This window comes from Calidris pugnax, unplaced genomic scaffold, assembly GCF_001431845.1.
Source record: "Calidris pugnax isolate Ruff unplaced genomic scaffold, ASM143184v1 scaffold70, whole genome shotgun sequence".
In the NCBI taxonomy this organism is placed as follows: domain Eukaryota; kingdom Metazoa; phylum Chordata; class Aves; order Charadriiformes; family Scolopacidae; genus Calidris; species Calidris pugnax.
In genome coordinates, this window is record NW_015090862.1 from 1150864 (window position 1) to 1178665 (window position 27802).

A 27802-nucleotide genomic window follows, 5' to 3' on the forward strand; every position below is an offset into this window, starting at 1 on the left:
AACAGTTCAGGGTTTTTTCCAGAAAAAAATGAATAATTTAAAAGAGTTCTTAACTCATATATCTTGTAAGTCTAATGATGTGGGTGTAGGAACTAAAATTCTATGTGAAAGAGATAAAGATTCTATTGGTCAGAGCCTTACCATTAGACTAACCCTTTCAGATGGAAAACATTATTCCTAAATTAAAAGAAGCTAACAGCTGCCAGCATTACACAAGAAAGTAATTTTAAAAATTGGAAAATGCTGTTATATTTCAAGTATTTAGCAGGAAAGGCTGAAACTGCGTCATACTATGGCAGAAAGTAGAGGCAAAAGGAAGTCCTATTGAACAACCTAAAGGCTCATTTTATTTTATTTTATTCTTTGTCTAACTAATAATAGAAAGTAATGAGATTCTTTCATTTCCAACAGAACTGTATTGCTCTGTAAACAATCTGAAATCAGAAGCCCAGAGGGAAGAGCTAATTTTAGCAAGAATTTTCTTTCTTTGATTTTCACCTTTAGTGCCATCCTGTGGACATTTACCTTTACAAGTCCAAGCTCATTCAAGTTTTGCATGAAAGAGCATACAATGATCCAATTTCCAGTATTATAAAAGAAAATGGGTTGGTGCAGCCTTCCCTAAAGCAAGGGAGAATACCTTCTGTATTCTTAGACAGACTAAATGACAGACGTTGTCTGATTTGACTGAAAAGAAGAACAAATAAACCAACAGACTAGTGTTAGCAAACAGCTTTGGGACAGGTTTGGTGGCAGGAAAAAAAAAGGCAAACGGAGCTGAAGATAATGCGACACATTAGTTTTCAACCACTGGCTGTTAGTAACACATCAGACATGCTTACAACATTCATATTTTTCCTGCTAATTCACACTATTTAGACAACTCACCAAATCCTGCCACCTCTTCTCAAAATACCAACTTTTCCTTCCAGTAATAGTGACAGAACCCTCTTGATGTCACAAAGTAATTCTCCTACAGGTAGCAACCTGTTTCTGTCTATTTAAAATAGGTTATAACTACCCTCACATGGTACTTACTGAGGATTGGTCATGTTGGAGGATGCAACCGAATCAGCAGGGGTTCCAGTATTTACCTAGTGCGAGATGCTTTGCACAGAAGTTCTAGCCTTCCAAGATCAGTGCTTCTAGCTCTCTGTGAGAAGCAAAACAAAGTTATGTAAAACACTGTAGAAAGAACTCCAAAGGGCTGCATTGATGTTTGCTGTCCTGTTGCAAGTTTATCTAATAATTTTATTTCCCCCATGAGTCTTTTTCAAAGTGGTTTTACTTCAGGTTAATTCCTTCATATTATGGAAGCTGTAAAGTTACAGTGCATTTACTTAGACATATGTACACCTGCTCACATATATACTTCCATAAGAACACAGGTCTTGCTTTAAACCACTACACTGTTGAGAAAGATAATCAAGATCAGAGGAGGGAGCAGATTTTCAAAGAAAGCTCATGGTTTCAGTACTGAATTCTACTGGAAACCAACTGATTTACTTTTTTTTTCTTTACAATTTAATATACTTTATAGAGATGAGCGTTAGATTTGTCAACAAAGTTTGGGCTTTCGTTCTCCATTTTCCAATTCGAACTGTTTCTGACTCCCTTTTGCTACTTTAGAAAATCTCTTCCCAGAATTAATTCATGTTGTCAAACATTCCAGATGGGCTGTTAGCAAGATGGTATTTTGATCAACACAACCCACTAACACATTTCGAAAAGGTGCCACATTTGTTTGTGGCAGAATCTCCATTTGTGTTGTACCTGGACCAATGCACTGCAACCAGAATGGAAGAGGACAAGCTTGCAAGAATGAAACCTACTGAAATATAGGTTTTAGTAGCTGGAAAAATATAAACTGGAGAATACCATGTAAGAAACAAAAATTCTTAGAAAAAAATATCATGAGAGACTTTGCAAAGCTACTGTCAAGATTATAAGCTAAATAATTTTGAAAAGTAACATAAAAACAAACTCTTATTTTAATTAAACAGAAATAGTTATTGGCAAATTAAAATATTACTGACAATAACACCAAAAAAATTTCCTGATAATGATAAATGCTTCCTATAATAAACTTAATACTAGGATCACTTATAGGCTGAACTATTAGTTTCAGTCAAGTATTTACAGGGGAGACATACAAATGCAGCAACAGTATGACCCTTAACAATCACTTGACACCAACTAATAAAATTGAACTTACATCTTTCGTAAAGCCATTTCCAGAGCTTTACTTTATGTCTTGGAACCTTGTAACAATGTAAAACGTAGTCAATGCATTCTCAGATTTTCCAGATAATGTGCCTGGGTACGCAAAAAGAAAGGGTCTACACTGTGATCACCCTCTTCAGGCATATAAGTCAGCCAAAAGCAATTTAATTATTCATGCGAAGAAAATAAACATCACTGACTTTAAAACAGAAAAATAAATATATTTTATGAAATACACACACTCCATTTGCCTATAACCTTATAAAACTTCTGAAGTCAGAGTAAGAAGCCAACTTTTTTCAGATAAACCTTCCCTGATACAGCAGAGACTTGATTCAAAACCCATTCAATACGAATGGGAGTCTCTTCCCTGGCCTTCCTAGTCCCTGAATTATTTTATTTATTATATCCCTAAAGTAGCAAAATACTAAAATATTTGCCTAAATTTATGTATGCTTAAATCACACACTGAAGTGATTTGTTGAATCTGTACCTACGACAGCTTTATGATAGCAATTGTTACACCTACCAGCACAACAAATCTAAAATATAACTATCAACTTTGTTTTGCAATGTTGGCTCCCTAACATCTTGTTTTGGGTTAACATTTTACAACATTTTTCAGAAAAACAATTTTTAATGAAAAACTTTACTCAAACCTCAGCCTGAGAAAGGTTAAGGCATGAGGCACTTTGCACCTGTCTTATGAGACTAAGGAAACTGAGAATGCTACTATACCTGCATTTGCAGGCCTGGAGAATAAAAGATTCCCCAGGGATACAGCTGATTTAGAAATGGGAATAAAACTGATGGAAACAGGCCTCAGGGGACAGGCAGACAGATGCAGACATGGGAATTTCTTAACACAGTAAAAAACTCACCATTTATTTGGGAGACAGCACAGTGCTAATACAACTTCCCTCCCAAAGGGGCATTAGAAAACAAAAGAATGACAAAAGGTGTACAGCTCAATTTAAATAAAAATAATCTTAGTTTTTAGATTAATCTCAAGATTTTGAGGGACCTTAAGTAATAACAGTGGGGCCAGCCAAACTGCAGTCCTTTCACGTAGAACATGAAATATTTGCCTCTCCAAAATACAGTCTCAGTCTCTTGTTTTCTAAAGCTGGAAATACTCTCCATTCATAAAGAAATTTGATTTACAACTCAAACAGATCTGACCAATGGCAACACCAATAAGCCAGACCTACTCCCTCTTACTGGAGCTGGCAGCTCTACAGATAGTTTGCTCACCACCAGACCGAAGGAGCAGCTCGCAGTAGGCAGCAAGCTCTTCTGATAGCTCTGATGGCTCCACAGGGAGCAGAGTCCAACTCGCTGCAGCTGAAGGGATCGTTACCATGACATAAGGTGCTCACAAAGGTGAGACGAGTGAAGTGGAAAGAGACCTGAAAGGAGATAGAGGGAGTCAAGTCTCCAAAGGACTCACTGGAGCCTTCCTGAGAGAAAAAGAGGCAAAAAGTGAGTAATTTCTGGTGCAGATGACTAATGTATTAGCTGATTTAATGAATTAAAAAGACAAGTAGTTAATATGTACATTAAGAGGGCAGCACAAGCGAAACCTTCAAAATGGATGTAATAGGTTGTGTGTATCTATATCCTAAAGGGATTACTATGATTCATGCTCCTTTCTAGGCTTTATGCAAGCAACAGAAATGTCTTAACATATACTGATGTTTTGCAGAAACTTATTCCTTCCATCCCCTCCACCTTACCTATCTGATATGTTCGAAACTTCCTTAAAAATCCCCACCTTTTATATAGCATAAACCACTTCCAACTTCCACAGGAAATTTCTGTGCAACTGAGTGGTGTTTAAAGGTAACTAAGAACAGCAGGGAGATTGCATTCTTCTGCACTTATCTCTCACTTGCATTGGTATAGGATATAGCGTAGGCAAAGAGCAATGATATGCCAGGGGGCAGAGGGCAACCTTTGGGTATTCCATCCACCATCTGAGAATGGAATTTTTTTCCATACAGCCCTCTCCACACCTATCCCACTCAGTGTTAGGTAGGCAAAATAGCCTCGTCTCTCATGGTCTCCTCTGAGGGAATTAGTTAACAGCTCCATGGTGTTTTGTTTTGTTTTTCACTTCTTGGAACTGAGACCAGACAGCACATGGTGCATGCTGAGTTGCCATGTGAGTATGAGCAATGCACATTTTGTGAGAATTCAGCAACTCTATTTGTTCTGTGGCACGTTTTCAAGGTGAGATGGCTGTAGAAGGAACATGGTTTCCCAAGTTGAACAGAATTAGTTTAAAAATTAGATAAGACAGAAAGGAAAGAATTGTCCCAAAAAGTTTCTAGTGCAAGCTTTGGAGTGGTATAAAAACCAGAGTCACTGGACAAAATGGCTGACATACTGTCTCGTATGTACCAAGTGGACAGTGCAAGCTGATGGGAAGTGGATTTCTGCATCTGGTTTTCTGTATAAGCCAAGTTTGTAGACTAGTAGCCCAGCTTAAAAGGCGTGGGATCGCAGTTCTGATCTCAGCAACACTGACTCAGCTCTTCCCCGCTCTGCAGTAAGTGAAGGAAGTTGTTCCCAGCTCATCGAGCTCTTTCTGAGGCAAGATCTTCAAAGTGCTTAAAAAGTGCTGTACTTGCCTTCAAGCCCTTCAGCTTTGCTTTCCTCTGTTCTTTGCACAGGTATTACACAAGCCGGTGCTCCTCAAAGATTTTGCAAGGTACCTTTTGCTTGATTATGGTTTCTTTCACCCCCTCTGTGGGGTCACTGGCAAGCAACCGCTTCACAGATCATGGGTTGTGCTCTGAACCATGCAGGTTGAGAAGTGGGGTCATGCGCAACAGTTGAGCAAAGGTCCATGCTGCCGCCCTTGCCCCGCACACATCCTGTCTGAGTTAATTTGTTAACGTTTAGATGAACCTTCTATTGTCAGCCACCACACCTTGGCTACAGCTTGCTGATAAGAAGATAAAGTCCAGCTTAAACAACACAAAGCATAGAACACAGCTTGGAAAACATACACTAAAGCACAGCACATGTGCATACATACACTGTAAGTTAAAAGAAAAACACAAACAAAAACCTCACCAAAACAAAACTCCAAGAGCAACCTTAAAAAAAATTAATAATCCATACTCCAGTTGTGGATGGAAACTGTGGTTTAGCATTGGTTTAGGCACAGTCTTACAAAACACATGCCACAACAGAGTGGGCCCAATTGGGGTTGAGGAGTAGGAAGATAGATTAATTTCAGCCTTTTGGACCAAAGATTCTACTAACTTGTACCCTGTTTAGCTGAGCTGAAGTCATGGTTCAGAGCTATTGCATTTGCTTATGGCCTGAGGAGTATTATCATGAAGCTGTAAGCTCCTGTACAAAATACAGACACTAACTGAAACATCTGAGCTTATGTACTTAGAAGTAGCTACAAACCCAAATTCTGGCGCATTCTTCTCACTTCAGATTCTCACCCACAGTTCCCCAACAGCAGCTCAGGCACACAGACAGGGTCAGTTTACATTCAAAGTAAATGCAGCAGGCTACACCTGAGGAAACACTGCTGTTTGCTGCCACGCAGGTTTTAGGTGTCCTTGCCCGGCTTCTGCTCCTTCCTTCATGCCATAGCCAGGCACCTGCACAGAGGCTGTTACTGTGAGCTGGGCCAGGAAACCGATTTGCCATTTTCATCAACAGCAACAACAGGAAAAGTATTTTTCTTTTCCTGCACTTTTTTTTTTTAAGCAAGCAGGATGTTGTTGGCAGTATTAGGCTTCCCTGATACAGGTCACAGTACAGCTCCAAAAAGTTACATCAGAAATACCAAGAGGGTAGGGCAGTGCACTATGGCACAGCCACAGAAACAAACAGCACAGAGTAGAAATATTGAAGATCAGAAACACTCAAATCAAAGATGATGTGTTGAGACCTGGCCATTAGCAATAGTCAACTGGAGTAAGCACCCAACCTGAAAATGCTTAAAAGACCGGGGAAGGGGTAGAAATGAAAAGTCAGAAAATGGAATTTTGTTTCCTTCGTGCAAAAAGAAGTTATGTTCTTAGGAAATGGAATTTTGTTTCCTTCGTGCAAAAAGAAGTTATGTTCTTATTTCAGTCTACAAATGAAAATTTTATACCATCTAAAGCTCAAATGTAAGTGATAGCTGCTAAGGTTCCTACTGAGCAATCCTAATCTCCTATCCAGAGAAACAGAGAGAAAGGGAAAGACAAGGTCATGGAGCTATCCAGAGAAACAGAGAGAAAGGGAAAGAAAGAAAAATTTGAAATAGGAATAGAGAATATACCTAACCAGACATTATCAAGGTTTCAGAGAGAAAGCAGAAGTGTGATATAGGGCTAGCCACATTTAGTTCTTGTGAATTAGACTAGCCAAATTTCTTTTGTGACTAACACCATTGATGTTACCCTGAGGATCAGCATGAACATGATTTGATCACTCATCTCTACTAGTACAAGTCGCCTTTCTCCAAGAACTGAAACTAGGCTTCCAGGGATCACAACCTGACAATTCTGACAACTGTTTTTGCTTTAACCTCTCTATGAGAATTTTAACCAGCTCCACACATCTGCACTTAGTAAGTTTTATTGCTCATGCATGTCAAAACGGTTTCCTTCAGAAATCCAGCAGCCTACACTTCTGAAGGGGAAACCCTGAAAGTCTCCTGCAGGAGAGATCTCAGCACTTCCCTGCTTCACTTCAGGTTGAACAAAATTGGTTTTTTCTTTTTTCTCCTAATGGGTGAACAGGTTCATTAGGATAAAAAAAATTAAAATTTCTTTTGAGTAAGCTGATCCTCCCTAATCTCTTTTTATCAAACTCGTCTCAAATCAAATTATTTATTTATGTCTTTGTATAGGTGGATAAGGAATACCTCCTTTACTTGTTTGAAAAAAAAAAAAAAAAAAAATTATGGATGCAGAGATGCCACATAGAAAACAAACAGCAAATCAACTTCCTCAACAAGTACATTTGATACATACTATCTTAACACTGCAGATTCCATTCATATCTTTAACATTCCCATACAGTATCCAGAAAAGGAGAGAGGTATAAGAGACAGACCTTTTTATTTCAAGGAACAAGGGACATTGATTTTTGCATCTTTTTTTATTGAGGCATTGACAGTAATATTTTTTAATACATCACAAAAAAAGAGGAAAAAACCCTCCACCACAGGAAAGGTATTTAGATTGGAAAAAATCAGGCATTCAGAAATTAGGAAACGGCAGATTTGAACTTGCTTATGCAGCCATAATTCTATCCCCTTGTGGGATCATCCTGTATGCTGAAATTAAGCAGAATGCTGTTTGGGGGAAAAAAAAAAAGAGCACATAATCATGTACCTAAAGACTGTGTCATTACTCATAAGTATAGTTCATACTTTCTAGAGGGAAGTTTAGATGGGCCAAAAAAGAGAAAAATGATCTTGTGCACAGTCATAATAATCTCTCCACAAATGCACTGTGACCATTGGTTGAATCTTGAACTTTTCAGTACTGCCACTTTGGTCCGCAGCACAAATAACACCAGCTGGAAGAAAGCCTTTAGCGAAGGAGCAGACCAATGTAAGCTCCTTGGAGAGCCCAGTCACACCCAGCCTCTTCCAAGGGGTTTGCAGATGTGCAGCACTTTGTACATCCAGACAGAAAGAAACAGGAGGAGCTGCTCTGTTTGGGATGGTTATGAAAAGACTCCATTCATGCCCCTTCCCTCTGCAATCTCTTCACCTAGAAACTGAGGAGAAAGGGTGGGGGCTACGTGGCAGGTCTACAAACTGGGTTCTGTGACATGCAAACACTCCATGAAATGCTTTTAACACATAGCAGTGCTGTCCTGACAGCTCCTCTGGGCTCTCCTTCAAGTTCATGCTACACAGTACATACTGGAACTGTTAAAGTTCAGTTCTGATACACTACCAACATCTTCCGGAAAAGGCACATGTCCAGCAGGTACTGCAGCAATCCACACTGCAGCTAATTGCTTGCCAAATTTTAACACTCTGGCAAATAACAGGAACAATATGGCATCTCAGAAATCTGGAATAACTGAGTGACTGTCAAGGCTACCAAACAGAAAGTTTGCTCTTAGCTCTTTCATAAAGAACATGCATTCATTCAGCATTCATTTGATCTTTTACTTTGGAGTAACTCTCCAAGCTTGCCATTTACCTTACTGTTTTACAAACTGGCCCCATTTAGCTGTAATAAAATGGTTATCCCAAGTTCTTCTCTATAGGTTCCCCATGTAGTTAACGTGGAAGAAAAACCTGACACTACAGGGCTCTCAAGTCCAGAGAACAAAAAAAAGAGAGCAATCACATATTTAAAAGGTCCCTTTACAGATTTGTCTAGTCTTCAAAGTTTGGGCCTGCTTACTGGGAAGGGAAACCACAAAAGCCCACTTGATGTTTTATATAAGTATTAGGCCAAGGCTGCCAGTTTACACTACTGCATGTCTCAACATCTGCTCTGCTTCTGGCTCCAACTGCTGGAGATGGTACTTTCATTTGAGAAAAAGCGAGGTTATAACTTACACATAGAAAGCAGCACCACTTAGACCAGACATAGTTCCTAGTGCGATGATCTCTCTTTACAGCCCAGCACAAGGACACCAGCAGGGACCACAGGCTTGGATAAAAAGCTCTGGCAGGATGCTGTGTTGATACTGCTTCTGGGCTCACAGTTGGAAAGCTCAGTGCCACTGCACATGCTGATAGCAACAAGCCTGGCATCAACAGCTTCACTGGACTGAAAACACCTAATTTTTTCTGGTCTAGGAAACTAAATGGCTCAGCCAGCACATGATTAGAAGATCATTCGGACCAATTTCATAACACAGGCACTCCCTGCACCCCCAGCCCAACCAAGGTGGGTTTTTTTGTGCCACAAATCCTGACTCTCAAAAAGAAAAAAAAACCCCTCCAATCTCCCTTGGATTAAATATTAAAATATTAAATTTGAAACTCAGCAAACAAAGTTTGATTTATATTTGCTTGGCTAACAACAATTTCATTTCTGAAATTCAGATATTTGGGGATGACACTAGCCTGGCTGAGTCATATTAAGCTGAATTATTACCACTGGAAGCAAATAAAGTACCAACTTAGTTTCAAGTAAGTTTGGTTTCCTTGTGTCTTTCAAGAATCAACTCTCGGGTTTTGCTTCTAGTTCTCTTTTTCTTACTCCCTGGAACTGCAGTGAAAAGCCACTAACTGGAGACCTGCAGCCATGTCTTGTTTTGTAGCCAACCAAGACAGGTCCAGCCACTCTTTGGAAGAGTAAAGAAAAACATATACGCATTTTAACATGCTAGAACTAAAAATATTCATTCTATCTAGATACCTGGCAAGTGTCCTCTGATTAGACTTGAGTTAAACACAGAGGCGCTTAATTTTTGCGGTCTGCAAAAATGGTTTTTGAGGTAAAAATACAAGTCCATTTGAATCCAACTGCAAAATTTATTTTAACAGAGCTAGAACTTCACTCAGGCTTTTAACACTAGCAACAGGGCAACACACACGAGTCAACCTGCTGAGATATGCGTCTCAATTCATGGGCATGACACTGTCAATCTGTCTTAGGGGATACCTGTAATCACGTGAAAGTAGTAGGGTCACCCCTGTCTGCCAGGAAAATGGTTAAAACTCACTATATTTTTATTTCCATCCAAAATATCTGTTGCTCACTTTATGTAGCGGTTAACCTTCTAATAAATACAAGCTCGAGTATCTGCTTGTACCCACAGATTAATATAACTTGAACACTGCTTTTCAGCCATTAGACTTCAGCCTTAAGACTCTTCCTCATGTATTAATTTTAATTTTCTTTGGAATCCTACGCCTAATAGCTTCTGGATTGAAACACCTTTAGGAAATTTTAAAAGCATTCTCTAATTTTCTAGAGGAGCAACCAAAATACAAAAGATTCACAACGCTACAATAGGAATGGGGAAAGTACAGAGAAAACCTCATGAGAAATTCTTAGCATTTTTTTGTTCTCTTGGAGCTGAGGATTTCAGTGTACCTTACCAATTATGGCTCATTGAGGCCTGTAATTATTATATTCCTATATAAGAAAGAGGCTGAGAAGAAAGTTTAGACTAATTCTGTGTCTGTCATACCCAACAACATGGAACCAAAACAAACCCAAGTAGACTGGTACTAAATCCAGTCAAGCTATTAGACAAGTCAATAACCACATTTGGAAGCAAAGATTTCATTATAAGAACCAAGTATACCACAAATATATTTGAGAAGAATCTATGTTCTGTCATTCCTGATAAGTATTATGGGCAACCTTCCAGACAAAATGCAATAAATTTATGAATTTATTACTTTACTGTGTATCTTAAAAGCACATATATAATAATTAGCCCACTGATGTGAAATACATTGCTGTTCTCCCAAACAGCACTCTGCTTTGTAGTTTAGCTTTTAGAAACAAATATCCCAGCTGTTTTGATTGCAAATTTACAAATAGCTGCAGTATTTCATCCTGGTGATGTATACAGGGTAAACTTCACTCTGAGAGATCAGACAGCTAACAAAATTCTTGGGTTCATACCCTGTCTGGTACTTCAGAGGAAAGTTATTTCACATAGTGCATGTGGACAGAACAGTTGTACTGCTCATGGCTGAGAAAATCTTTTTTCGCCACTGGGAACCTAAAATGGCAAGATTTAACTGACTTACCATAGCAAGCAGCATATTGATAGTCATTATTTTAATATACAGCTAGTGCATTTAACTGTATAACCCTGCCTCCTTCAGCAGGTGATGGAATACACTTACTACATATTATAGGCCAGGTTTCTGCCACAAAATACCGATGGTGAGGGACTCGGCCTAAGCCGTGAGTAAGCAAGTCGGCCCTGACAGTCTCACAGGCAACCTGGAGGAAGCAGCCTGCCCAAGCCAGCTATGTCAACTGGCCAGTAATTTCCACATTCAGTAGCCAAGCCTGTACTTTTCCCCCCTCACTTCTAATTGAGGTCTGGAAGACAACATCACAGAGGGGACAGGAGACACACATAGCCAGTGTATCTTTGGAGCCTGCCTAGACTGGCTGCTGTGAACTACACAGATAAGAACAATCTTCCCAGTTGGCCTGGAAACAGGATGGGAAGTGCCGGCTCTTTCTCCTGCAGCAAAAAAGTAACTACAGTACAAAGGGTAGCATAATTTCCCCGATCCTACCAAGTATAATAGGGAAAGAAAAAGTAGAAACCTGAATGGTCTCTGCAAAAGTTCATCCAGTTGAAGATGTCCCCGCTCATTGCAGCATGGTTGGACTAGATGACCTTTAGAGGTCCCTTCCAACCCAACGATTCTATGATGTCCTTCCTCCAGTGCAGGAAGGAATGGGTCCAGAGGAGGCCACAAAGATAATCCGAAGGCTGGAGCACCTCTCCTATGAAGAGAGGCTGAGAGAGTTGGGGTTGTTCAGCCTGGAGAAGAGAAGGCTCTGGGGAGAACTTAGAGCAGCCTTCCAGTATCTGAAAAGGGCCTACAGGAAAGATAGGGAAGGACTCTTTATGAGGGACTGTAGTGACAGGATGAGGAGTAACAGTTTGAAATTGAAAGAGGGGAGATTTAGATTAGATATTAGAAAGAAATTCTTTACTGTGAGGGTGGCGAGGCACTGTAACAGGTTGCCCAGAGAAGCTGTGGATGTTCCATCACTGGAGGTGTTCAAGATCAGGCTGGATGGGGCTTTGAGCAACCTGGTATGGTCGGAGGTGTCCCAACCTATGGCAGAGGGGCTGGAACTAGATGATCTTTAAGGTCCTTCCAACACAAACCATTCTATGATTCTATGCATGGTAACACAGCAACAAAACACATGGAGACAGACAAGAGAGGATCTGGTTTGGCATCTGTGGCAGCCAAATCCCAGACTATAGCCTGGTGAAGAATTGGGCTGCAAAAAGGCAACACCCCCAAGGTCTGGTTCAATGTACAACTACAAATGATCTGTCTCACAAACAATTACACTTTTACTTCTACCTTACATTGTGCATTTAAAGTAGCTATTTGTGATCTTAAAAAAAGTATATTAATTTTAAAATAATAATTTCAGGCACTATCTCTACCTAAATATACACTTTGGAACTTCCAAACCCCAGTTTTCCTACTTAGAAAAAAAACAACAAAAAACATTCATGACTTTTTTTTCTTTGGTGGAACTTTAAGTATTAGGTTTTCAGAACTTTTCTACTAGAAGTAATTGATTAATTAGTTATTTTGTATGGAATAAAAGGATCACTGAGGTATGCAAGAGGAGTAGTCTCTGAAAACATTGATAAGCATTTTGCTCTGTACAGGCATGCAGAATTTTTCCTGCAGGATGAAGCTATTTGCTTATTCATATAAATACGTAGTAAAATGTGTTCAGCTACTAGTCATATAAGACACCAACACACGGAAAGTAAAAATGCTATACTGATCTTTTTCCACCTTCAATAATACATAACTAACAGCACCATCCCTGCCCAGCCCTCATCTTGTTTAAACCCTGCAAGAACAGGGAAGATCAATACCCATCACATGATTAAATGGAGGGCACCATAAGCTACTGAATAAATTTCAAAGATGACTGCAGAACACCCACCCATAAACCCTTTTTGTTTAGAAGTAGAGAACTGAGAGCTTGTGCTCTTCCACTGATAGTGTCAGTATTACAGAGAAATTTGAGATTAAATTCACAATTGCTAAGGACTCACAAAGTTTCACCAGGAAATTGATCATACTGCGATTTAACACCATGAGCATAGAACTAGTTTTCCCTGTGGCACACTGATTTGGTGTTACTGCTAACATACTAAGAAATACTTGTTGTAAAGTTGGAAAATACGAAGAAACTGCTAACATACTAAGAAATACCTGTTGGAATTCAGATTTAAAATTTACTTCTGTATTCCCTAACAGGCTTCTGTAATACACTTTAAATCAGGGCCTTAAAAGCAAATGGTAAAACTGAACACCGTCACAGCTAACCATGCTTATCAACTAAGACCCCAGCAGAATGTTAGGGAGAAGCATTGAGCAGTAAGAAAAAAAAATAAGAAAAAAGAAAAAAAGAAAAAAAGAAAGAAGAGTACTTCCCTGCCTTAGAGAAGTTTTGATCATAAATGTAAAGATAGCATAGTGATAAGATAAGGATAAGCGATAAGTAAACACAACTGATGAATCTAAGAAGAATACGGAGGACCCTCACCTCAGAGTTGGTCTTCCTGAAGCAGCACCAAGAATCCCAGGGGCGCTGCAGAGCCCAGGGAGGATTCTGCTGTCACTGACAACGCAGCAAGAAAGCACAGGAAACATTGCACAGAACTGGGACCTGGCTTCAGTTTCTCTGGCAATTCCAGACATAAACTTTTCAGGAATTGTTCTACTCAATACTTACCAAATCACAGCAAAATGGGAAGAAACAAAAAGCATATAAAAACTTCACATGTATTTTCAACTAGAAGTCACATATGTTAATTCCTAGGCAGTTCTTTAAATATAAAGACAGTTGTTTATTTACAGACAAAAAAAAAGTTAGGGAGATGAACTGGTTAAGAAAGTTATTTTCATTTGAAATGCCTGACACCAATTCTGAGTAAGACCCCAGTTGCTTTTGCCTGTGTATTAACTAACTATAAGAAACATTTATTAAAGGAGATACAATAATTTTCTGTGAACACACTTATATCCCACATTACAGTGTTTTCTGGAGAAATGTAGTACAATGCATGCATTAACACAACAGATTCTGCTACCCAGGGAGTATACTCAGTCCATGGAATATGTAAAGCAGATGTATTTGATAAGCCTCTGTTTGATCACTATTTTCTTTAAAATAGAAGATCATTAAAAAAAAAAAAATCAACAAAACAGGATAACCCAACCACACTAGTTCACAGAAAAACCTTTGTTATCTCTCAGTATTCTGTGCTGTTGCTCCTAAGCATCCACCAGAGCAAATTAGGGACATCATTCTGTCTCTTTTGGCACCACACAGACAGAAAAGCTTTGGCCACTACTGTGTGACCCAAAGTAGCAGTCATCCTGTCACCCTCCACAGCTCTATTTTAGCAGTATCTTATTTAGCACTTCAAGTCTCATGACCCATATCCAATAAGGAGGTTCTGTCTAATACACTGATCAGATAAAAGCATTCTTTTCAAGCAATGGTTATGCAAGGGATTCATACTGCAATGCAAGCCTCAAAACGCTAAACAAATGCTGTTATAAATAAAACACTTTCTTGTTCTTAAACCCATTAACACAAACCAGCCACCTGCTAGAATCTGAACTGTATTTGTTACAGCTGCAAACACAGACTTTTGTTAAGATTTATCAATTCACCTTTATTAAAATTTTAAAAAAACTTTACCAGGATAGAGTCATTAACATTTCTAAGAGGTAGAAAGCTCAGAAAAAAAAGTGTACAAAGACAGACAGATGACAGCAAGGAAGCTATATCTGCACTAGCTTCCAGACTAAAAACATGAAGAGTTGGTCAAACTGTTGGAAGGTTTATAAAATTTAAGTAAATTTATGAGTACATACTCCCCAACTAAACCCAAAGTCTAAGACCACATAGCAAATAGGTACCACAGTCTGATTAGAACTCATTTCTGACTGTTGGTCTTGCACTCAGTGAAAAATGCCCCTTCCCAAAAGAAAGAAAAGCCTCCAGTATTACAAGTGTAGGCTGTTTGGTTCGTTTTTTTTAATACATACATAAAACCTTCCAGAAACAAAATTTTGTTTTAAAGTCTTGTTTGAATCAAAAATATAAAAAAAATGCAAAATCAAGACAAATTCTCCAATAAAACAAGAATATCTGCAAGGAATTAAGATTATACTGGCCTCAGGTCAGAGATTTACTGCACTTGACACTGTAAAAACAGGCAGTAGAAATGAGGCAAACTGCTTGGTGCAAAGACCAGTAAGGGGTATAGAGGTAGTATCTTGTCATCATTCATTTCTAATCTTCATAGCTCCAAAACACTGGTCCTTAATAAAACCATTATTCTCTTGTGTTATCCTTCTCACTGTCAATATGCCGATTTCAAATAGAATGTTGACAATTGACAGTCCATGACCTGTTGAGTTTGCAACATTTGAAGAACACAGGATAGAAAGTTTTTGATAGTATAAAACATCTGTTCTCAGTGAGAGTTGTCAAAGGCACTCACTGCAAATTTCACTGCAAATTAAAGTCAGGAATTACACTAAGATGACAATCAGAATTCTAGTATTTTTAAGGTCCTAGAAATGAACAGTCTTTCAGGACAAGAAAAACCATCCCGTACTTCTGTTATTCACATGCTACTTAAGACACATTAGGTACTTTAGAAGGTGTTCTCTCAAGTGACATAAACCCTGCTCCAAAGTACTTAATCTAATTTGAGACAATGTTAGCAGTAATAAGATCACACAGTTTTGAACAAGTATATACTAAACAGCTTATAAATATAGGTTGGTGTAACAGACATAGTTATTGTGATACTGAAGATAGAATCTTGTAGGAAAAATCGAAGGATAGATAGCATGAGAAACAGAGAATGCTTCACAACAGGAAAACTGCCTGGAATCAAAGATGAACAAGTTTTTGAAAAAATATTCCACTAACAAGTAAATTTTTTTCTAATGCACATTACCCTTCCTTAACAGCTGTTAATACAGAAACACTCTTCTACTAAGCCCAAAACAGACAAGCATCCAAACCAAGTGTAAGGAACTCCAGAGAATACTTGGAGATGAGAACTGTTAGGCAGCATCCAAAGGCTAGAGAAACAGTCTGCTGAGGACAGGCAGGCCAAAACATAGTGCACCCTCATCCACAAGCCAAGCACTTCCGACTCCTATGGGACTAAGGCAATCAATGGGTTTAGATCAGTTCAGGCAGATACACGCTTTTACAGCATTCTATCACTGGCATGTACTGCTGCAGACGGCAGACAGAGCACACATTTATAGCACAGAACTCATTTATCCTACTTCCGAAAAGAGCATGCCCCATTTCAAAAGTCTCAAGGAATACCCGGGCTATACTGTGATACATAATTGTAGCCTACAAGCTTTCATCCGTATAAGGAGTCAACCAGCTCATTTTCCATTAAATTACTATGTCTCCCTTTGTTCTTGTAAAAAAAAAAAAAAGATAAAACATGAGCCATAAAAATTAAAAACACACGTGCATTTTTCCCATCTCTGCTTTGAAAGGAAACGGCTTACTGAAAGAAAAGATTGCTCTACTGTGTCCATGCCAATAGTTTTCCTCTTTGGATTAGAGAGGGATTATAGCAGCTCATGCTGAGCTAGCACTGCTGCAGCTGGACTTTGATACTAGTTGCCAGGCTGCCCAGTTTAAAGCTAACTCAGGTATAGCTGTACAAACTGCAGTCTGCAATGCAGCAGCAAATTAACTATTTAACTCAAACCAAAATCCTTTTTCCCTACTTACTGAAAAACAGCAGTTGACAGACTATGGATTTGGCATTCTTTCACATGCAATAAGATTTGCTGCAAGGATCTAAAAATATACTTCATGGCTGACAGCCCAAGGAACTGATCAATGAAAGTTCAAGAGGTACATTTTACAGTCCAGATGTTCTCAAACTGTGCTCCATCAACAACTTCGAGATGACTGGTCACATTGCGCTGACTTTTCTTCCAATTGCTCTACCAGTTTGTGTCCAAAAGATGTAAAGTACATCTGCAATTCTTAATGTATTTCTGCTGAAACATTTTCTCCTTCTGCTACAGTTAGCATAAAAACATCACAGCAAATCAATGGCATGAGAGGTTGTCCCAGAGAAAACTGGGTATAAAATATGAACCAAATTTGAACCCCTGCAGCAGGATGACCTTAATAAGAGCTCTGAAGGCACAAAAATTACAGGATCTGCATGTACATACATGCATTATGGATAATGTCAAAAATTCCACAAGGCAAACATGCTTTTCCTAACCTGACCTACACACTTTTTCAGTGGGCATGGTGTTGAAACTTGTGCAAAATTAGGGAAGAGCAAGAGATCTTACTTGCTTATTTAAGGAAAAACCTGGTAGGATTTCCTAGGCAAATGGATTGCTACAGTGAACAGTGTTACTAGATTTTCATTTATTAAATACTCATGCCTGAAAGGTTTCCTCCAACACTTCAGTTATAAGTTATTATAAAAATACAAAATTATACCTTGGGGAAAGATAAGAAACTAGTTTAAACATGCGTTTATCCATGCACTAAAAAAAACACATAACCATCTTGAAATTGACAAAAATCTAAGCTTGGACACACTGTCACACCCCTTGTACAGGGGATACACATACTATAGCTATGGACATACCTGTATCTTCATCCGTCCTTTCATTTGGATGTTAAATTAGCAATTAGCAATTTGAAAGCCATTGACACCAAAGGCCATGACAGGCAAGAAGAGGAGCACCTAGGTCCACCATGTAGATGCAGTAGTTGTTGCTATAGATACCTCTCCTTGCTCAAATCACAAGAATCCTTACAGCTGAGTACTTTGGGGGTGAAAGGAAAGGAATGCTTAGCCTGATATGAGGAAAATCATTAGAAATTAAGTACCATGTAACTCCATTGCCCATAGCAGAGAAGCGAAATGCAGGTCATGTATGGCACCTCGATATCTTATTTTGATCTTGACTCGCAAGTCCTTTCTTCCTCCTTTTCTCACAAAGGCAGACTTCTCATAGGAGAGCAAATCTGTAAGCATCCCCAGAGCAGCCTCTGAGGTTGCTTTGCTGCATTTCCCAGAAAGCAGCCTTAATTTCGCCAAGTCAGAAGAATCACCAATCCATCATCTTTGCTCCATGTAATAAAGCACAGAGGACCAAAGCAAAGTTCAAACGTTCATTGTTTTTCCTTGGAAAAGTGCTCTGTCACTTCAGTCTGCTGCATCGTTCCTTCCCTAAATAGAAAAACTTTTGCCCTTGGTATCATGTCTCTGCTCCAGTCAAAGGGCTGCTTGATGGTAGCGGAACATGCATTACATTCTGGGCTTTTTTCAGTCCTAAATAATCCAGACAAAATCCTTGCCCTTATTAAAACAGTGGTATGATTTGGATTTTTTGTTGGATTTGGATTTTATTTCACTTAATTTTCAAGTAACCATTTTTAATGTTAACTACAGCATTCTTTGTGTGTACTCAATTTCTGCAGTCAACAAGAATTTGTTTTCACCTAGAAGTTCATATCTTTGCAGCACGGGTCAACAGCTTCATGCACAGACCACTACACAGGCATTTCAGGCAATATTCTGCTAGCAGATTCCTTTACAGACACACTACCAAATCAGCTCAACTCCTGACTATCACTGTGGCTACCGATGGGGGTTCAGGTGAGAAGTAGAGAAGCAATTTCCTTAGTGCACCATCAGTTTGGTTGTCTGAAGGGTTACTGAGATCATGGACACTGCTGTCTTTGTCCCTATTTTTCACATGTCTTTTGGCAGCTATATACAGCAAGACAGATTCCTTTATGTATGATAAATGTTACAATCACTGCCATCTCCTTAGGGAAGGCAAAGAGTGCTGATCACAGCTCAAATGGGTATATAGCTCATACCGAAAATACAACTTCTCTACTGCAAGGCAGACTGATCTTCTGCAGGCTAACCAGTCAGATATAGAACATGCGTTTTGATTAACTGAGTATGTTGCACTCAATACAGTAAAACCATTAGTTTGAGGGGGCTTGATCACTTTTGTTGTCCTTTAAGGCAATAATTTTATCACCTTACTGCTTTTAAACTCCAACTCAGGAAAATGAAAATAAGACGCTTGTCTTAAGCAGGATGAAACTAGAAGAAAAAGGCCTATTCATCATCACCTGTTCCCTAGCCCTTCTAAAAGAGAGTACTGAAGCAATTGGGGATTTTTACCAAGCTGATAGCTACCTCCAAGCATGAGCTTACATAAGCGAGTGCCCGGAGGAACCTGCACACTTGCCTTAGATCATACCCTGACATACTTGCAAAAATTATCAGCTATTGACACTGCAGTCAATAATTTCCTATTCCACCTTGGGATCTTAAGCATTAAAAAGCCTAAGTAATTATTCATACAGTAGAAATACTTCCTCTTCCATGGATAAGTAAAATAAGGTACAGTATGTGACAGAGAAAGACATACCATTTCTCATGTAACTCCTACTTGTGTGTCTTAATCATATACACTTGTTTTCCTTCACTATTTATTTTCCTCCCTTTCTGCACTCAAGCAGTTTGGAAAGCTTCTAAACTGTTTTATTCTTCAGGGCATTTTTTGTTTGTTTTTTAATACAGTCTATGTTTAAACAGTCTGTATGGCCCTAAGTGTTGCTGCGGACAAACCCCCATACAAAATTAAATTTAATAAACCAAAAAAATCTCAGACACTTTCAGAACTGCTGATATCACACAGTAAGTAGAAGCATGGCACACACGGTAGAATAGGCAGTCTTTACTTCTGTAAAAGCTTTCGCTGAACTCTGTAGTTTTCACATCAGCTGGATAACAGATGATTTAAAATACAAATATTCTATAACGTATACTTCAAACCTAGGCTCTGAATCCAAACAGTGCCATTATCTGCTTAACAAAGACCAATTATTCAATGAATAATCAAGCTACTGTGCAAGTTCTGAATGCCTATAATATGTTATTTGATAATATGGTGTCTTCTGACCTAGACAGAGCTGCCTACAGCATGTAATTAAAGGTTTCAGATACATTATGTTCCTCTCCTGCCAAATGCTGTTCATGCAGTATGCCTTACACACCCCGTGAAACTAATAGAAAAACAGTCTATTTCAGAGTGAAGTGCTTTGTTAAACCATTGAAACAAAACCAATATACAGCCACCAAGATCAAATGTCCTTCTAGAGAAGGAAAATACCACCACCACCTGTTTTTCCTCCAATACCAAACTGTCCATTTTATAATTTAGCATTTTGAACACTGGCCTTCCTTTTTCCTATATTAATTTTCTGATAAAACCCTCTGCATTGCTTCAAGACAGCATCATAATCTAGATCAGTATTTGGTTACATTAGACATTACCTGGAGAGAAAGCCCCTGTCCTGCACAGGCAACAACAAAAAGTGAGTATGTTTTAAAGTGATTTTTAAAGCCTGTGAAATGCACAGGCACTAGGGCATGAAGTCCTCCCTCTCAACAAAATGAACTGTGCAAGCCTCTATTTCCCAGTCAATTTGTCCCATGTACCTTAATCCTTGTTTGAAGGCATAAAGCAGAAGAAAGCTCACTTCACATGTTCACGCAGTCTATGAAAGCTCTCCACCAAGGCAAAGTGCTGTTAACAGTGTTTTTAGATGAGGTTGTGGATCATTTCTCACTAAATGATACACTTACTTCATTTAACCCAGCAAATATCAATCAGATACCAGCTGATGCCAGTCACCTAGGCACTCTGCGAACTGGCCGCATTTCCAAATGTGTCAAACAACCAATTAGTCTTTGTTTGCTAGTTTGCTGTATTCAGTGCTTTCATACTCAGGCCTTGGCAGGCTACCAGCTACTTTGACTGCAGTCCCTTCCCCCCAAAAAAGGAAACCATCTTAAAGAAGTTCTTCAAAAGCAACAATCTTATCTAATCTTCAGACTGAAACTGTGCATTCAGATTGGGTGCACCATCCAGACACTAAAGAAAAAAGGACCAAGTTTCTTTCTGTAGCTCCCAAATTTCAGAAGAGTACAAGGGAGTTGCTGACAAGCATTTTTAATCACAAGAAAATGTAATTTAAAGAAAAACAAAACCAAAACCCACCCTTACAACTGGGCAGTATGTAGCTCAATATTCAAAGGGTTCTGAGAATCCCTGAGGTCCTACTCCTCCAGCTGTTGAGGGAATCCTTTGCCTGGCACTCCAGGCCTTCCCAGCATTTCAAAGAATACCTTCATTTACACATCAAAACTCCTCTACTTTCTGGCAGGATATGAAGCCTGGGTATCAGCCTAAAAGCAGCACTTCAGGATAACAGTTACAGTCTCTTGCTTAGCTAGAGCCATGTTACGTTACCTGCACAATTGCTTTTTCTACAGCAGAATAATAGATGAAAGGTGATGGTCAGCATCTTTAACTAAAGATCTTTGGTATCTTTAACTAAATCTAAATTTTTTCTAATGTTAGTCTCAAGAGTCACTATGGTGACCTGATCCTGGCTTCCAAGACCACAGAGAAACTGCTTTATCAGCAATTTCTGTCTCACAAGGAGCAGACTAAAGGAGTTCTTCCTCATTTTCACATTAGAAAACAATAGCAGGAAGCCAAGTTTGGTAAAGTTATTCATCGATCTGAGCATGTCACAGTTACATCCATCACAGACATATCCTTCAATAAACTCCTGAATATTTAAATGATGTATTTCAGAAGCTTCAATACATGTCATACAACACCGTGCATTTAAAAAAAACCAAGTACAATACGCTAACTAGTTTGTGAAGTTCTCCGATTTGGGGGCTAAAAGCAAACCTTTGGGGTTCTCTGTGCTTTTTTTTTTTCTTCTTTGAATTGGAAAAAAATTCCAAAGAGAAGTCTTTCAACAAAGTATCGCAAGAAGCAGCTCAGCAGTGATTTAACAGACCCTACCATTCAGACTTAAATTTCAGACAGCAGAGCTGGCTGTCTTCAGTGATACTACTACTACAGATACTCAGCTATAGATCAGATATTCACCAATAGATAGGCTACAGCTGTCATAAGACTACAATAGAAGCCATTAAACATTTCCTTCTCCCAAAACCTATTCAGTTTTCCCACTGTCAGCCTAGTTTCATAGCTGTGTACTGAGGGCTGTATTTCCATTTTAAAATACATAGAAGATATACTAATGCACAGAATATCTGTTCAAATACAGTTCATTTAGAGTAAGCCTCAAACTCAGTTTCTTGGAAAACTTACAATTAACTTCCTTCTCGTCGCCTGTTTCAGTACAGGACAAAAGCTTTCTAGAAAGCAATCTACAGTCTTTTAAATTTTGCAGGAAAAAAGGAAAAAAAAAATCAGTGCTGTGTTAAAAACTTGACCGCACTTCTGTCTAAAATAAATGAAAAACTTTAAAGAATGCAGTGAACAAACTCTAGCCACACTCCTCCCCAAAGCCAGAGCTACTCTTACCAGTCCAAAAGCACTTTTCATATCACAGTGGGGTGACTGCAGCGCTGTCCTACATAATAAATACACATGTAACAATCAAAGGTGAGGATCCCTGATCTAAATTGATAAATTACATGCTTCTGACTCTCCTACTTACTTTCTGGTTTTATAACCAGCTCTTCCAGTTTTAAAAAAATACGGGCTTTTCTGTGTGGTTACATGAAAAACAAACTACTGACTGATGAAGCAGACAATGTATAAAGTTAGCTGTCCTATGTATAAAATAAAATTTATTTAAAAATTACTTTTGGAGGTACTCACGTTCAGTTAAGATCTCATAATATTATAGTATAAATATAGCCTAATTGTTTTTTTCAGTAGTACTCCTGTAGATGACTTGAAGAAAGTTATTACAATTTCAGTTAGTAATGTGAAATCTGATGACAATAAAAACACACACACACATACTGCCAAAGGCAGTAAGACTTCTCTTTGCCAGTGTTGACCCTTGATACATAGATAAACAGACATATCTGGATATACCCAAAATGCACAGGATCTAAATTAACAAAGATTCTTAGAAGCATCACACTTAATCACTTAAAAATAGAAACTACTACTGACCAATGAATTTAATATCTGCTACGCTTTTAAAGAGACTATGTTACAAGCTTGTGCTAGGATGCCGAAACGTCAACAGACTTTTTAATGACACATATACAGCACTACCTACATAACTAAAGCTTTCCTAAGCATCTATCATCATTCACAATGTTCTCATTAAAATGTATTTAGATTGCAAATCCTCTGGGACAGGACTCATCTTTTATCCGTACTAGAACAGTCTACAGCACGAGGGTCCCAGTCTTTTCTGCTTTAAATACTAGCATAGCGCAAGTATTTTTTTAACGTAGAAGATTGAAAATATTCAGAATGCACCTTGATTCCCATTTACAGTTCTGAATAAACACTTCAGCTGTCATTCTATTAACAGTTTTACCTACAGAAGAAATTCAAGATGGGGCCAAATTTGCCTGCATAATGATTTCACAGTAAGTGGCAACCAGATGGACAGCACACTGCCATATGCTCCCCTTTGCTGAAAGGTGGAAAAGTGAGCAAATATGAATCAGAAAAAAAAAAAAAAAGGAGGGAGAGTACGGAGACAAATCTCTCTGCAGTATGCCTGTTAATTCATGCATACACCCTTTCCTCACAGAAGCACACACAAACTGCTCTGTTCCTTGTACACTTTAGGATATGAATTGCAGGGAAGCAGTGGCCCTGAAAAAGTGAAGGGAAAGGAACAAAGACATTGCTCCGTAAGGTCAGCTTCTCTGGAAGCTAACACTTTTTCCAGCACAGCACCAAGAGCCAAAAGACTCAGAAGCTGTGCCTGCTCTGCAGCCTCCTCTGAAATTCTTTCTGCCCAGAGATAACATGTGTCAAAAACTTTTAAGTAAATCTTGATGCTACCCAACTCTTACATTGCTCTTTCAGTTGAAGCAGACAATCTGGCAATATTATAATGTCTCCAAGGAATACCTGCCCTTTTGAGCTAGTCCTAAAAATAACACCTTTCAAAGTTAAACATATCTATTTAATTACACTACTGCTCCCTGCTCAGAAAGTCCTTCTGTAAGACCAAACAGGGGTAAAAAAAAAAGAGAGCATTCAAATTTCTGGAGGTGGCAGCTGGTAACAGAAGAAGAAAAACAGTAAATATGTGCAAGAAAAATCTTTGAGGTTGCTTTTTTTTTTTGAGACACTTGTGCAAGTTAACATGTGAACCTTGACCCATATCTCACTTTCTTGTTAAAAAGTTGTTTTCAAAGCTGTCTAATTTTATCACTCCAGATAAGAATGTAATTATTTACTAGATGTGGGTTGTAAAATCCAGGCAGTTGTTACACAGACAAAAAACATGGACTGCTTGCTAACTGAGACACACCACATGCCTCATGTTTACATCCTGGATCTTTGTTAACTTTATTACAGAGAGGAGCTTTTTAGTTCACTTTAAGAGCTTTCTTTAAATTTGTACCCTTGGCTACATCAACTGGTAGTCCAAATGGTGTTCTTTTCTATAAGAAATTCTTTTACAGGCTTGAACTAAAGTATTTAAGGCAAAATACTAAAATAATTCAACAACAAGAGTCTCACCAACTTCAATAAAACCTGTATTTTGATATTTTTATACATAAATTTTCATTTTCTATTAGTGGAAAAAGCTGGTAGGTACACTTAAATATCAGACACGTAACACTTACCACTACAAAGGCTTTTGCAACTTTTTTTGAGAAGCTCTGACACTTGCCTCGTTTGCAGGCAGCCTTTGAAGTTCCCTGAAATAGCAGAGATGCTCTTTGACTCATGGCAATCCATTCAAACTCAAACTGAACTGTTTTCCTATGCCTGCTTGCTTTTTAATCAAGTATTTGGTGGCCTCTCCAAAAGAAAATAATCAAATGGACATGAACCCCACATACGCAACGGCCGGGCAGCTTGCACCTCTGATAGGACAGAGGCAAACAGCGAGCTGTGGAGCACTGACAAATTGCTGAAGCAAAAAAACCACAGAGCGGCAGGACAGAAAGCAGGAAGGAGGATGAAACAGGTCAGGCTTTACCCATCACTTCCCCAGATAAAGCACAGACCCCGAGGTCCTTCCTTGTTCACAAAATAACAGCCCTTACCAAGTAAGGCAATTACCTGAATTAGAAATCACTGAAGGCTCAAATCCCACTTAGGGATTTGTTAAGGTCAACAAGGGAAGTTTATTCCTTGATATAATATTGTTTTACTAAAAAAAATAAGCTAAAACCCACAAAACTAAGAGGTTCTACATTAGAAACTAATTTGCAAGAAGGCTATTTGGGTTGAAAGCTAAGCTCTTGAAAATTAGGAAGCATCATATTTAAAACAGCATATGACTTAAGCTCCATTTGCATTAATCCTCTTTTTAACTGTTAAGATCACATACTATTTTTCCTGCAAATCATTGGCTCATTCAGCGATCTGGGTGGCTCACAACATAGAACTGCATATGCGTAACCCTAAAGTAGACATTTTCTGACTTACAGGTCTGACTTTGCAACCAAAGTAGTTGAACACACATTTTTAAACATAGTTTCACTTGCATGTAATGCTATGGGTGCACATGGTGCTTTACATGATGAAGGAAAGATACAGCAATTGCAACAAAAAAAAATCTTAGTTGAAATATATCAAAGCAACACTGAACCCTAGACAAGATAAAATGAAAGTGAGACAGAGGGAGGACCTCTTTATGCTGAAAATATTATGATTTTGAATCATGCAAGAAATAAGCCGATATTGCATTTTATAGTGCTTAGTTAATGACAAAAGTATCATTAGAAAACCTCCACTGCTACATGAGTTTACAAGAAGGTCTGTCTTTCATTATACTCATGCAAAACCAGTGATTTCAACAGGATTACATGGATGTAACAGAGCTCATTGTGACCTTATAACTAAATTAAGAATTAAACCCTAATACATCACTCCTGTCAAGCCAAATCCAAAGCTCAGCAAATAGGTGGACTGAAATATGATAGAGCAACTGAAATAAACCTTCCACTGTCTTTTACCCAGCCTCTGCCCCCAGTGCACCATTTAAGAACGTAGTGGAAAAAAAGGTTTCCATTCTCCTTGAGCAGGAGCCTCTAGAGCCAAAGAATGTACAACAGCCAAGTTCTACCTCACAGATAACAAACCATCATTTATTATTTTTCTCTTGAAAGTGGAATTTCACTAAGTATGCTCGTGTCCACTGACACTACAAAAATACTCCGAAAAGTATCAACAGAGTTTGGAATTTTTTTCAAGTCAAAAAACTGTAAACTCCCCATTTTCCAACACTACAGATTCCAGACTTGCCCCTTATATTATTAAACCTAGCAAGTGTGTGACAAATGAGTTCCAACAGCACACAGCATCAGGCTAGAACCAGTGAGGAGAGGAAAAGGAGGAATCAAATCACGGTCTTCCTCTCACACACCAACTAGCAACAAAGATTCTGCAAATAGCACTTAGCTGACACTTTAGGTGATAACACATGAGGCAGAAGGGAGTCCAGCTCACTCTCCTGTGTCAATATCAGCTCTGCAGTGTTCACAGAGATAAAGTATTTTGCCTGTTAAGTAATCCCATTGTCCAGGAAGCAGATGAGTTGAGCACCACTATACCGACATAACACCCCGTTTGTTGCTTTTACAGAGTATGCAGGCAGTTTTATACTGCATAACAAGATCAGTTAATTGCTGTTCTATTGCCAGGTAATGCAACTAATTTAAATTAATACTGATGATATATTATAGATAAATTTTAGTCATATCAAGATCTTGTAGGGCTATCCAGTTTCTCCTCCTAATTTGGATGTAATCACATGTAATAACAGCGATACCATGCTCTTGACCATGCTTGAGGTTTTGCTAGTTCTGTCCCTCTGTGCTAAAAGTAATCTGTGATGCAATATTACTGCAGAGTCTAAAGCTGCAGTGTATAGACCATCAGAGACGGAACAGCAAGCTGCCAGGTAGCCAGGTTTCAGGGAGTCCCCACTGAACCCAAGTTGGAGTAATAACACAACAGCACCTGGGGCCAGGAGAAGGGAAGTATTATTAGCTGTATGCATCTTTTACAGGGCACCTTCAGAACTGTAATCGTGCAAACACCTAACTAACCTTTGGGAACAGACCCGGCGACAGGGAAAACGTCTACAGTGTGCCTTATGTTCTGCATTTATGCTGTCAGTCACAATCTGAAAATACTTCAGCTGAGTAGCAGGCTTGCACTGACAGCATACATCGCTCACTTAGCTCATCTTAATTTTCTTACTGACCTTTTCATAAACTGATTGGAGTTAATATCTTCGTCCCATCTACTACTCCAGTTCTTAAGCTAGAATAGCTGATGCTACTCCTGCTACGTGTCCTCTTTGCCCACTGTTGTCTTTAGCATGGTTTAGCAGTTACTGCTTGCAAACCACATCTAACTTTTTGTACAACTTACACCGCTTTTTACCCTTCAGGTAAAACCCACACCTTGCACTAAGTAGAGGAAAGTCCATTTTGCAATCCAATGGGTAGCATCAGGACAGAGCTGCAAAAACTCCACTTTGTTCAGAAACATAGAGGAATGAGTATGCACATCCATTGCTTCAGGAATGTGGGCTCTTTACTCAGTCACTTCCCTGACTGTAAGCCTACTCTTCAGTGTTTAGAAACCATAACAGTTTGAAGCAGTACACCTTTGCTTCTTACTCCACATCCTCTGTAAATGATCCCTTCTCCGCGCAGAATATACTGCCTCACAATACAGATATTGTTCACAAGATCAAGTAACAGCTTTCCGCATACAAGATAATTGCTGCATAATGTTAATCGTAGTATCTTGTTGCAAAGCACTTATGTCCCACTATTGTACCAT

At 38.8% G+C, this 27802-nt stretch overlaps 1 protein-coding gene across 2 annotated transcripts in view; it reads right to left on the reverse strand.

Moving 5' to 3' along the window:
• TMEM266 (transmembrane protein 266) overlaps nucleotides 1–24669 on the reverse strand; it is an 84909-nt gene extending 60240 nt beyond the window's left edge. Inside the window, exons 1-4 of one of the 2 annotated variants that reach the window (XM_014944544.1) lie at nucleotides 24622–24669; nucleotides 3478–3632; nucleotides 2216–2316; nucleotides 1039–1153 (exon numbers count right to left, since the gene is read on the reverse strand). In XM_014944544.1, coding sequence (XP_014800030.1) covers nucleotides 1039–1052 — 14 coding nt within the window. In that variant the 5' untranslated portion in view covers nucleotides 1053–1153; nucleotides 2216–2316; nucleotides 3478–3632; nucleotides 24622–24669. The remainder of the gene's footprint in view (nucleotides 1–1038; nucleotides 1154–2215; nucleotides 2317–3477; nucleotides 3633–24621) is intronic. The other variant, XM_014944542.1, reaches the window with a different exon arrangement.
• Between the last annotated feature and the right edge of the window lie 3133 nt (nucleotides 24670–27802).